The 13730-nt window shown below is 41.4% G+C and overlaps 1 protein-coding gene across 2 annotated transcripts in view; it reads right to left on the bottom strand.

Annotated features, from left to right (window-relative positions):
• ADARB2 (adenosine deaminase RNA specific B2 (inactive)) overlaps positions 1-13730 on the bottom strand; it is an 805999-nt gene that overhangs the window by 13184 nt on the left and 779085 nt on the right. For both annotated transcript variants that reach the window (XM_077491116.1, XM_077491117.1), the window contains exon 10: positions 1347-1525. In XM_077491116.1, coding sequence (XP_077347242.1) covers positions 1347-1525 — 179 coding nt within the window. The remainder of the gene's footprint in view (positions 1-1346; positions 1526-13730) is intronic.

Genomic DNA, 13730 nt, shown 5'->3' with positions numbered 1-13730 from the left:
TATTTGTTTGTATTGGTTAAACTAGATGGACTTATTTTTTTTTAACCTAGCTAGCTATGTAGCTATTTCATCTATGCTAGCCAATCAAAATCGCTGCACCCAGAAGGCAGGAAGAATATTCGGCACCGGCGAGGGAGCTTGAGGACATTGAATCACTGGAGTGGAATGAAGACGTTCGTCCCAATTTACTCATAACCTTTTTACCTATAACTGTTAATCTGACCCCTCCTTTTATTACTAAACCCCTAAAGTATTACTTTTATATATAAGAAAACATAAAAACTTAAATGTAAAACATGTGCTTGGTGAAAGGGATTCATGGGAATGGGAAAATAATTCTCAGCCCTATGTAAGCTCCAGGCCTTACACAAGGTGTCCTATCTTCACTTCCAGGAGCTGACTAGAGTGGCGGAAGAGCAAGGGAAAGGTGAGTAGGTAAAGCAAAACATAGGTTTGCTTTAAAATTAAAATTTTTAATTTTTAATTGCAAACATGAACTGATGTTGTAAAGACATGTCTTCAGACTACCAATATACCAGGTACATCACCGGTCCACCCAACTCTTGCATGGTTTGGGTGTTTTGGTGGATTGTTTCGGGCAACAGTCTTGATCAGTCCTTTCTAATGCGGCGTACACACGAGTGGAATTTCCGACAGACTAGGTCCGACGGAATCAGTCCGTCGGACAATCCGATCGTGTGTGGGCCAGTCCCACCGTTTTTTATAAAAAAAAAATCAGACGGACCTAGAAATAGAACATGTTTCAAATCTATCCGACAGACACAAATCCGATGGGGTAAAAATCAGGAAACCGTTCGCCTGTGTGCTGGTCCGACGGACCAAATACGATGCAAGGGCAGCTATTGGCTACTGGCTATTGAACTTCCTTGTTTAGTCCCATCTTACGTTCTCAAGTTCAAAACTAACGGATTTTCGAACAGACCCCGTTCGTGTGTGGCCAAATCCGTTCGTTCAGAAAGTCCGTTGGACCTCCGCCGAAAGTCTGTTGGGAAGACCGTTGGACCAAGTCCGTCGAAAAGTCCGGTCGTGTGTACACGGCATTAGTCATATAATAATAAGAAATAATCAATTCCTTCTGCATAAAACAGGACATAAAATATACATTAAGAACAGAAGCTCATATGCATATATGCATTTAATATAGTTAACTGAAGAGATATAAACTAGTCCATCTGAATTCTGAACTCAGGAGTGGGAAAGAGAAGTAGAACAGTTGCTAATTACACATCCTGCTTTAGTCCTAGATTTGTAATATTTAGGTCAATCTATGATACATTTTTAATAGCATTGCTCTGGAAATGAAGAACTGAGAAATGAGACCATACCTTGCCATAAAGTCTTGACCAGCGAGCGTATAACAAGCATTTACAGAGCCTGGAGGGGGCACCACAGCTTTTCTTTCCTGTTGTAGCATTAATGATCTCTAGGTCAGGACTTCCCACTGTCCAGTTGATGCTGAAATTTGGTGATTTCCCTGGTGGTCGAGGTTCAGTATTACTCACTCCTGCCAAAGAAAAAATAAAAAGCTGAGATGTTAAGTATGGCATCAGAAAATATTACAAAAACGACTGTGTTCAAGAGTTTATATAGTACATAGTACATAAGAAGCAATCTTCTCAGACTAGTAAATGAGACACATTTTAGTCCTTTGAAGGATGACTTCCTTTGCTGCCACACTCCCAAGTTGTACTGCACATCCTTTCTTATAGTGAAAGCATAGTGAGTTCCACTTCCAGGACAGCTCCAGGAAAATGTATTGTAAGATGAAACAACAAATAGATCGCTCAATCACTGCATAACCCCTACAAGTTCTCATGTATATATACAGTAAATGATGGAATCCCATCCTGGACACAGCAGGAAACAGCCCACATCTAATAGCAAGGCAAGGGAACATTATGATTAGATAAATATAAGAGTTTCTGTTTAAACCATTTAAAATCAGTTTGGGCACACTAAGCAAAAAGACGGACATGACATGACTTATTATTAACACCAGTGCATTGTATTGATGAATGCTTTTGCCCATTGATATATTATGTCCATTCATTTTCAAAGGGCCCTCAATGTGCATTCATGGCTAAAAAAATGCACCCACCTATGGAACACTGAAGGGCAGGTGTGTTTTTTAAATCTATATACCCGGATCGGCTATAAAATAGACATGAAATATGACCAAATCACATCCTTCTATACTGTGTACTTGTCTGTAGCCACAGCACTGAGTGTGATTTCTCTCTGCTGCTTTGTTCCTCTGTTATCTGCATTAACCATGTCTGACAGATTTTCCTGACTCTTACCGTACTTTCACACTGGGGCAGTGCCGACGTTAGCGACAAAGCGTCGCTAGTTTTAGCAGAGCTTTACTGCTGTTAAAGCGATACTTTTTGGCCGCTAGCGGGGCGCTTTTAATCCCCGCTAGTGGCCAAAGAAAGGGATAAAAGCACCCGTGTTGCAGGCGCTTCGGCAGCACTGCCCATTGAGTTCAAAGGGCAGGGCATTTTGGGAGCAGAGTATACACCGCTCCCGCACCACCCCAAAGATGCTGCTTGCAGGACTTTTTTTTCCATCCTGCAAGCACACCGCCCCAGTGTGAAAGCAGTCGGCTTTCACACTGGGGGGGCATGAGAGGCGCTTTTCAGGCACTTTACAGGTGCTAATTTTAGCTCTGAAAGGCGCCCCAGTATGAAAGTACCCTTAGAGATAACTAGTGGTATGGAGGAGAGCTACAACACACAATCTGTGATTAACAGTCAAAGCTGTGCATGTTCCCGTGTACTGTGAGGAGGGGGCAGGGTGTGTCTCCTCCCTCCAACCAGGGTTCAGAGTTCTCCTCACGGAGCTCTGTGGTGTTAGATTTTAGATCTCCACCCTCTACTTTTCAGAGCTGAGAGATGCTGTGTAAAATGTGTATTTTGTAACGCTGTAGAGAAGAGAGGGGTGCAAATAAACAGGTACAACTTATGTAGGAGGATTTTTTCACCTCTGTGTATCATCTGAGGCCAGCCACTTCACTCGTTATATGTAGAGGTTTTCAACCACTTTAACTACTTCAATACTGGGTATTTATGCCACGTAGACACACTGAATTTTGGTCGGAAAAAGCTCTGATGGTTTTCCCGACAGAATTCCGATGGGATTTTGCTCAAGCTGTCTTGCATAAACACGGTCACACTAAATTCCGACCATCAAGAACACAGTGCCGTACAATACATACGACGGGACTAGAAAAAGGACGTTCAATACCCAGTAGCCAATAGCTTCATTCTCGTAGTTGAATCTGAGCATGCGTGAGTTTTTTAGGAATTGCATACACGCGATTGGAATTTCTGATAGAAAATTTTTCAGTCGGAAAAAATTGAGAACATGCTATCAAATTTTTGCTGGCGGGAATTCAGTCAGCTAAATTCCAATGGAGCATACACAGAATAACATTTTCCAATAAAAATCTCTCATCGGTCTTTTGCTGGCCGAAATTCCGATCGTGTGTACGTGGCATTACACCCCCTTCCTTTCTAGGCCATTTTTCAGCTTTCAGCGCTCTCACACTTTGAACGACAATTGTGTGGTGATGCTACACTGTTTTGTTTAAAGAAAATAAACATATTTACCTGCTCTGTGTAAATCACATTGGATGAGCCATTAGTGGTATATTTACCACTGAGAGGTGAAATGAGTATTCCCATCGCCAAAGATTATGAGAACCGTTTGAGGAATCCGAAGGGCTCTGATGTGTATAAACGTGTTCATTCATTGGATTGTGGAATATATATTGTGTATTTTTTGGACCAGATTTTATATTGTATGTATTTTATTTAATTATACCATGATACTGGACATTTTTCAAATAAATAATTCTCATATATAATTACGGTAAAGTTATCTGACTTTGCTATCCTGCTGCTATAAAGCCCCATTGGGAAAACTCTTCCATACATTTTGTTTTCGGGGTGTGCAGCGTTCTTCATCTCCCTTATATGTGTCTTTTCCATATTGTATAAATACACCAAAGACCATCCAATAAATAATGTGACTTGATTGAATAAATGTATTATACTTGACCAGGGCTCAAGTCCTGCGGGAACGCATGGGAACGGAGTTCCTGCACTTTTTCCACAACAGGAACTCAGTTCCTGTTAGCAGCCGCGTCCTGCAAGACTTTGAAGTATGCAAGCTGTGTGGCAGGTGCTACACCAGCAGCTGCCAACACAGCTCACAATAGTAAGTGCCGCACACCTGACCATTCAGGCATTGCCAATACAAAGAATTACCGCTCTAAGGTAATGACTTCTCCCAAAACAGCTGTCTCCACAATCCCACAGGGTGCTGGCTCTGTTTGCAACAGGAACTGAAGTAGAAAAGATGTAGCTGGATAGCCGCACTCCAAATTATTCAACTTTATTTCAAAAATGTAATTAAAATCATAGCATCTAGGCTCAGCAGCTGTGCAGTTAGTCTGTTTGCCAGCCTAGATGCTATGATTTTAATTACATTTTTGAAATAAAGTTGAATAATTTGGAGTGCGGCTATCCAGCTACATCTTTTCTAATTCAGGCATTGCCAGTAGGGGGCCCCATGACAGCTTCCACTTCCATCTACCTGTCAATCACAGCTAGCTGATGGGTAGATCAGGTCCCTGCTGCTAGGAGATTGTATTTAGTCAGACCTTTCGCGATGCGCTCCTCCCCGCCGGCCCCTCCTGATTTTCTGTCTCCTCATCCCCCCACCCCCAGTCTCCTGCATACTTGCTCTGTGTGTCGCACTGAATCCCCCCCTCCTCTATCTTCAGTGCCATATGATGAGAGAACGCAGAGGAGGAGCACAGCTATTCTGCTCACAGAACAAGCAGGGAGAGAGGTGAGCTGAGGGAGGAACATCAGTTTGGGGTGGTAAGCTGAGCACAATACCTGGCAAAGTTTAATGCCAGGAGGGAAGTTTATGTGGAAATATGTGAAGGATTGGAATAGCAGCGAGTGTGTGTTGGAGCCCTGCAGAGTTTGCAGCCCCCCAAGCTAACATACATCTCCTAAGCAGGAACATCACTATCTCCCCAAGCATTCTGTCCAGATAATGTGCCGTTCATTTATGACCTTTCCATTTAACCCTGTGTTATCCAAACTCTGTTCAATGAAAAGTGTAAACTCACCACATAAACGCTTTATATATATACAAAATAGCATTCCCCAATAAAGATCAGAACATGATGTTCACATTTGCATGGAAGCACAATTGAACGAATGCTGCTTATTCAGAGAATTACCGTATTTATGTTTATTGAGGATTGTTTTTTTTTTACTAACTGTGTACTAACAGTTAAGCTTCATACACACAATACGAAAATTGGATGAAAAATAACACTTTTGAAGCGTTTGTGCATATGAGGGTATCATTTTTTATTTTTTTGGTGGGCGAGTGGATCTTGGGTGGGAGTTCCCACACTTTTTTCCCCAGATCTTGACCCCTGTACTTGACCACGGGGAACCCATCACCTCTAATCACCACTAGTAAGATGGGGGCTTACCGGATCACCAGCGACCACCTGTATAGGGGAGGTCAAGCAGCGCAAATATCACTCTGCCAAGTCTCCATTATACAAATAGCGTTTAAAACAAACACACAGCATTTAAAAACAAAGAAAGGGCTGCTGCAGAAAAAAATCTCTGTGTATGGGTTTGAATTGCGATCGGACATGCGCAGGGCGTGTGGGCGTGGCTATGTGTACAGCTACGGCTATATTGGAGACTCTGCAGAGTCCTTTTTACAGCATCTGAGCATTATGCTACATTACATTTTTTGTGTAAAAATATACGACACGATTTGGAGCACTTTTTATTTTGCATGAGCTTCTCCGCTGACAAATGTTGAGAAGTTTGCTGTGACTGACCACCTGAGCTACAGAGTCTGCTGATAGGAGATACCCGGGAGATCGGAGGATTCTTTTACATTTGGACATCCGGAGTCGGGATTTGTGAGACTATTTGCGCTGCTTTACCTCCCCTAAACAGGTGGTCGCTGGTGATCCGGTAAGCCCCCATCTTACTAGTGGTGATTAGAGGTGACAGGTTCCACGTGGTCAAGTATAATACATTTATTCAATCAAGTCACATTATTTATTGGATGGTTTTTGGTGTATTTATGGACATTTATTTATGATTTATGGACTTACATATCAATTTTTCACCAATTTTTAATTGTAAATTTAATACTGATTGTATTTGTATGTCACTTTATTTCGGTCACTATTTTTGCACGTCTAATTTGTGTGAATATTTAATTATTATTTAAAGAATAAGCGCTGCACTTTCATTTTTTCTTTGTATTTCTGTGCCCAGTATCTGGGTTATGGTGTTCAGCTGTTGTTAGTTGTTAAAGTTTTAACTGAGCGTGGATATTTACCTACCTATATGTTTTAATGCATGAAGATGCATTTTCAGGTACCAATTACAAAATCCCAAATAAGTCTTTTGTGTCAATTTACATACTTTAGGAAGCTCTACATATCTATATTAAAAAAAAAAGAAAAAGAAAAAAAAAACACTTGCAGAAACAAAGAAAAGCATAAAGTTGGGTGCTGTGTGGTTACTGTTGTGGTCCCATCCAATATTATAAAATCTGCACTAAACACCTTCCCTACCTATACACAGGTATAATCACAACCATTAATGAAGAGACAAAGCTACAAAGTAATAGAAACCCATATTTACTTTAGTTACAGTTTTACTGAAAGTCTCAAGTAATTTCCAAATGATTTTTTTTAGAATACACTATATTACCAAAAGTATTGGAACGCCTGCCTTTACACGCACATGGCATCACAGTCTTAGTCTGTAGGGTTCAATATTGAGTTGGCCCATCCTTTGCAGCTATAACAGCATCAACTCTTCTGGGAAATCTGCCCGCAAGGTTTAGGAGTGCGTCTATGGGAATGTTTGATCATTCTTCAAGAAGCACATTTGTGAGGTCAGACACTGATGTGGACGAGAAGGCCTGTCTTGCAGTCTCTGCTCTAATTCCTCTCAAAGGTGTTCTATTGGGTTGAGGTTGGGACTCAGTGGACTTGGTGGAAGGGGGATTATGGTGTGGGGTTGTTTTTCGGGCTTTGCCCTTTAGTTCTAGTGAAGGGAACTCCTGTACACATGATCGGACTTTCCGACAACAAACCATGGAATTTTGTTTGAAGGTTGTTGGCTCCAACTTGTCTTGCATACACACGGTCACACAAATGTTGGCCAACAATTACGAACATAGTGACATACAAGACGTATGGCGAGCTGATAAAAAGGAAGTTATATAGTCATGCGCCACCCTTTGGGCTCCTTCTGCTAATGTTGTGTTTGGTGAGCATTGATTCCGAGCATGTGTGTCTTGTACTTTGGACTTTTGCCTGATGGACTTTTGTACATGCGATCAGAAAGTCTGACAACAGACATTTGTTGGCGTAAAATTTGAGAACATGCTAGTCAACATTTGTTGGTGGAAAGTTCGACAACAAATGTCCGATGGAGCATACACACAGTCTGACTTTCTGCCAACAAGCTCACATCCAACATTTGTTGTCAGAAAATTTGATCGTGTGTACGCGGCATTAGGGTGTCAGCATACCAAGCCATTTTGGACAATATCATGCTCCCAAATTTTTGGGAACAGTTTAGGGATGTCCCCTTCCTGTTCCAACATGACTGCGCACCAGTGCACAGACCAAGGTCCATAAAGGCATGGATGAGCGAGTTTGGGGTGGAAGAACTTTCCTGGCCTGACCTCAACCAGACAGAACACCTTTGGGACACATTAGAGTCGAGAACACGAGTCAGGCCTTCCCTTCCACATCAGTGCCTGACCCCACAAATGCTTCTGGAAGAACGATCAAATATTCCCATAGGCACACTCCTAAACCTTGTGGACAGCCTTCCTAGAAGAGTTGAAGCTGTTATAGCTGCAAAGGGTGGGCCAACTCAATATTGAACTCTACGGACTAAGACTGGGAGGCCATTAAAGTTCATGTGCATGTAAAGGCAGGCATCCCAATACTTTTGGTAATATAGTGTATTTAATTTAGAACATATCCAGTTGCTGAGACAGAGGAGATCAAGAGTTATTGATGGGAACAGCCAACCAGGTCAAACCAAAAACTGCAGATGACAACAGAATATACATATCTCTTATATATATATATATATATATATATATATATATATATATATATATATATATATATATATATATCTCTCTGATGTATAATTAATGATAATATTTTGGCATTTAAAAACAAAATGATGAAAGACAACCCACTCCTTTAAATACTGTATATTTACCTAGAAGTTTTTCATCTCAAAAACCAAGCAAAGCTATGTTTTGTACAGCTTAACAGTATCAATGACCTATAATGTATTGATTTTCGCCAGGTTCATGATGAAAGCATCAAACTCTATTGCGCCATCTGGCAATTAAAATGCTAAGCACTGTATTTCTTCTTTTTTTCCCATTTGGACTGTTTAACTGAAGATATGAACCTATCTTACAAAAGTTAAATAATTGCTGTCAAATTTCCTGTCTTGAATCAGATATGATCTGAGCTGATTCAACGCTGGTGGCTGTGAGAGCTTTATTCACACTGCTCGCGTGACATTTCCCATCACATCATTACTTAATGAGCCGACATGTCCGACAGACACTGCCTGTTTTGCTGGCATTTTGCAGGATATTAATAGAAAATGCTGTTTAATGATGGCAGTACAAATGCTCCCATCTACATATTACAAAAGGACGTGTGTCAGCCGCGCACACGGGTGGCGGTATGCCGTTTCCATGGTGCCGGGCTTGCTGTAGCTTTAAAAGAAACCTGAAAATGATTAGATGGATTTGAAGAGATGCGTGATTTGTGATAATGACGCTTTTCATATATGTTTTTTAAGACATTATAAAGGGATTTAAGAAAAAGCAGAAACAGAGGTGATGTTTAACAAGCGTAAAAAAAGAAATGCCAGTCAACTGGTGGAAATGATCAGTGAACTGTTATGCTGAAACTGTGTTACCGACAGGATTTACTGTGGTTGTGGTTGTAAACCGTTACATATACCCAGTGAAGGGACTATCCTCAGGGGATACACAGAGAGGAAACAAATCCTCCTACATAAGTTGTACCTGTTTAACTGCTGTCTACTCTTCTCTAGAGCTGTTCAAAGTGCTGAATATTTAAAGCATACAGGAACAGAGCTGAGGCTCTTAAACATGTATATGGGGCTTTAGACTGTCTCTGTAGTCCCCTAGTGCTGGGCTAGGATTACATGCATCATACTCCTGAGCCAAGCAGAGAGAATTGTGGGGACTGTAGTCTCCTGAACAGACATCCTTGATCTGAAGAACTATTCATGAACTATACCTCCCAGCAAGCCATCTGCTCCATGGAGAGAACACTGGAAGAGGCTATAAAGGGATCAGCAGACTAGGCCCAAGCTCTCATGCTTCCCAGGTTCAATCAAGTAAACACCCCTTTTGCTGTGGTGCGAGAGGACTGTGGCCTACCACACGGCAACATGACACTCCTAGCTCCAACCCAGGTGGGACAGACACCACTGACTACACAATGGGCACCACCGCAGCATCGCTGTAAATAGCAGGACCGGACGACTCACTGTTCTAGCAGCCAGACCGCCATCTCAGCCCATTTGCAGAAGGAAGAATTAACTTGGATCGCTCTTCAGGAAGTTCCTACACTGTTCTCCAGAATGGTGAGAGGGCACCTGCCCACAAATCCAATACCAGCCACAAGCATATTCCACAGGACACTGTATACAGACACCTTATACTTGCACTATACTTATACTTGCATACTACTGGTCAATCTCAGCTGCTTTGCCTTGACTGCATATCACTGTGCCACAATTAGAATTCTTGTTTCTATGAGTTTCAACTTCTGGTGAAGATAATCGCAAGGCTTTGCATTTCTGAACACTGTTATTCTATTACTATTTAAAGGGACCACACCACTATTACCTATATTACATAATCTCTCATTAGGTTTAAAGGTATAATAGGCCGGCCTGGGGTTCCCCTTTAGCAGTGGTATTATAGACAGGAACCAGTAGCCTTTTTAGAGATCCACTCATTAACTGTCTGTTTCTGTGTGCATTTATATTATGTATCTGTCATTTCAAACTGTCATTTAACTGATTTGGAGACTTTTTTCAAATGAGTCTTGGCTGTTTATCCAGGATTTGGCTGACTAAATACCATGTTACAAGACTCTCCTCTTGATTAAGTAAAATCTGAGAGAGCTAATCAATCTGCCTTGTGTCAGTGTGTTATTTAAAGTTATACACAACATGTCTGAACCTAGAGTGTCAGGAGGGCTGGAAAGTTCACAGAGTCAAGGTGGCACAGAAAAACATGCAATTCTAAGCAATCGCATGGGGGCAGTGCTACAGTAACAAGCTTGGTTGTTTGTAAAGTCAGAAGCTTTTTTATCTTAATGCATTCTATGCATTAAGATAAAAACAGATAAAAAACCTTCAGAGGGCAGCAGCCCCCCTTTAGCCCTCCTAACACTTACCTGAGCTCCATCTCGATCTAGCATTGTTGTGTACGAAAGCCTTGGCTCTCCCTCCTGATTGGTTGAGACACAGCAGCAGGTGCCATTGGTTCCCGCTGCTGTTAAAGTCAGGGAGCCATTGAGGAGAGAGAGGGGGCCGGGTGTAGCCGTGGCTCCATGTCTGAATGGACACACAAAACAGCGGCTCGGCTTGGGTGCTCCTGCTTGCTGTGGGGGGCACTCAGCAGGAGGGAGGAGCCAAGAGCGATGGTGAGGGGCCCAAGAAGGGAGGATCTTGGCTGCTTTGTGCAAATCCAACTACCCAGAGCAGGTAAGTATAACATGTTTGTTATTTTTAAACAAAGAAAAAAACTAAGACTTTAATACCGCTTTAACCCTTGTGGTATGGCGGGAACCCACTGCAAGGGTATTTTTTTTATTGCAATCCCAGAATCCATTTTAAAATTTGAGGCAAATTTCTAAAGCAGGTTACAATCTGACTGGTGGCTGTGAGAGACCGCTTAGCAATGACACTTTAATATGGGAGGCTTTCTATATGACAGCAAGCAAGGAGTCTACAGGACATTATTAACCACTCCAACCCGGGCAGAAATTTGCCCCCTTAATGACCAGGCCATTTTTTTGCGATACGGCACTGCATTGCTTTAACTAACCATTGCGCGGTTGTGCGATGCTGTACCCAAAAAAAAATGGATGTCATTTTTTTTCCCACAAATAGAGCTTTCTTTTGGTGGTATTTGATCACCTTTGCGGTTTTTATTTTTTGCGCAAAAAACCCTCCCAGACAATTAAAAAAAAAAAAGTTACTTTCTGCTATAATACATATCCAATACAAAATGTAAAAGAATTGAATTTCCTTATCAATTTAGGCCAATATATATTCAGCTACATATTTTTGGTAAAGAAACATCCTAATAAGCGTATATTGATGACTGGTTTGCGCAAAAGTTATAGCGCCTACAAATTATGGGATGTTTATATGGAATTTTTATTTATTTATTTTAGTACTAATAGCAGCTATGAGCAATTTTTAACTGGACTGCGACATTGTGGCAGACAAATCGGACACCTAACTGACACTTTTGACACTTTTTTGGAAACCAGTGACACTAATACAGTGATCAGTGCTAAAAATATGCACTGTTATTGTTACTGTACTAAAGACATTGGCAGGGAAGGTATTAACATTAGGGGCGATCAAAGGGTTAATTGTGCTCCTAGTAAGTGCTTTCTAACTGTGTGGGAGATGCTCTGACTGGATGAAGACAGAGATCGGTGTTCTTGCTTAGCAGGAACACAGGATCTCAATCGAATTCCCTGTCAGAACGGTGATCTGCCTTGTTTACATTGGCATAACGCCATTCTGCCTCTCTGGGGAATGATCGCGGGTGGCCGGCGGACATTAGGTCTGGTGGAGCAGCTGATTGGCATCACCTGTGTCCAATCAGTGCGCAATCGTGAGAAATTACGTACAGGTACGTACTATTGCACAAAATGACATACAGGTACGCGGTTTCACGTAATACAGCTGACCTGCCACCGTAAATATGCGGTAGGCAGTCGGAAAGTGGTTAAAAGATAAATTAAAGAGGTTCCCAGAGCATTAGATTACTGATGGAAGGCAGTGGGGTGACACAGTGCACTACATCTATGATTGAATAATGAACTGGAGCTATGAAATCATGCTGTGTTTTCTGCAATGCCCCATACACACGGTCGGACATTCAGACCACAAAATCTGTTGGATTTTTTCCGACCACAAAATCCGTCAGATTTTTTCAGATAGATTTTGGTCGAAATTTATTTTGCATACAAACGGTTGCACAAAGTTGTCAGAAAATCCAATCGTTCAGAACGAGGTGACGTAAACCACGTACGATGGGACTATAAAGAGGCCAGTAGCCAACAGCTTTCGTCTCCAATTTTTTGCTGAGCATGCGTGGCACTTTGTGCATCGGAATTCACTACACATGATTGGAAAAAGTCCGATCGGATTTTGTTGTTGGAACATTTTAGATCCAGCTCTCAAACTTTTTCCGTCGAAAAGTCCGACAGAAAAAGTCCGATAGAGCCCACACACTATAGGATTTTCGGACAACATAATCCGATCTGACTTTTTCCGTTGGAATTTCCGACCGTGTGTATGGGGCGCTATTTTAAGATGTTCCCTGATTGGATGAGGTGGAGAAGAGGGGTGGATGACATCACAATCTATTCCTTGTCCAATCAGAGAATGCCTTGTATTCATTGAAAAAAATAAAGGATGTATTCTGAATGGCCATGAGGTCTGAGGTGCCAAGCAAGCAAACCCCACAAGTAGCACCCCCAGTGACCCTCTGGATGTGAGAAGTGCAGAATTAGATGAAGCCAAGCTGGACCAAAATAAAATAATTCCTGGAGTTCAGCTTTACATATTTTTATTCTTATTCTTTTATCATACGTATGAAGCTATTCATGCAGTCCTGTCTCCAGCTAAGTGCCGAACTTATAGGAAACTTGTATTTCCACTTAGTGAGCATCGCACTTGTCAGTACATCTTCTGTGACCCAGTCTAATTTATGCAGAAGACATCTTGCAGAGGATTTATCAAAGCTTTACTGGTGTTCTGCAAAATTAATCTAGTTTTGCACTGACATTTTTAAGATGAAAATATTTTTCCAGATAAATCCCAGGGCCACAAGGCTGTATTTTTCTTCTGTCAGCATTCAGGTGAGACTCGGGAATGGCATAAAGTGCAGATGCTTCAAGTGATAATCGCTTGTCTTATATTCTAATGGAATCAACTCCAATATTCATCACAATGGAGCACAAGTATAAAATGGTATTATCTCCTTCTGTTGGTAAGGACACCAGTTCTTATACATCTCTGCAAGGTCTATCTCAATAAAACCTACTCCTCTGCTCCTGTTAGACCTTGACTAAAAAAGGATCAGGGCTTTCGCAGGATGGGGCTGATCTAGGTGACATTTCATGCTCATAGAGGTGTGTAACTCAGACAAGGATGAAGTATAATGAAGCACTTCATTTATATTAGCAGAAGAATATTCATGAAAAGCAAGCATAATCCATCTGCAGTGGTCATATGTCTTAAAAAAATGTGTAGTGTTTTGCATATATTTTCTTTACTGGTTGGATTCAGAAATAACAAAATATATTTTTA

This window comes from Lithobates pipiens, unplaced genomic scaffold, assembly GCF_037356315.1.
Source record: "Lithobates pipiens isolate NorthernLeopardFrog02 unplaced genomic scaffold, aLitPip1_a1.2 Scaffold_19, whole genome shotgun sequence".
In the NCBI taxonomy this organism is placed as follows: domain Eukaryota; kingdom Metazoa; phylum Chordata; class Amphibia; order Anura; family Ranidae; genus Lithobates; species Lithobates pipiens.
Note: the sequence above shows the minus strand (reverse complement) of the source record. Positions and strands in the feature narration are given on the sequence as shown.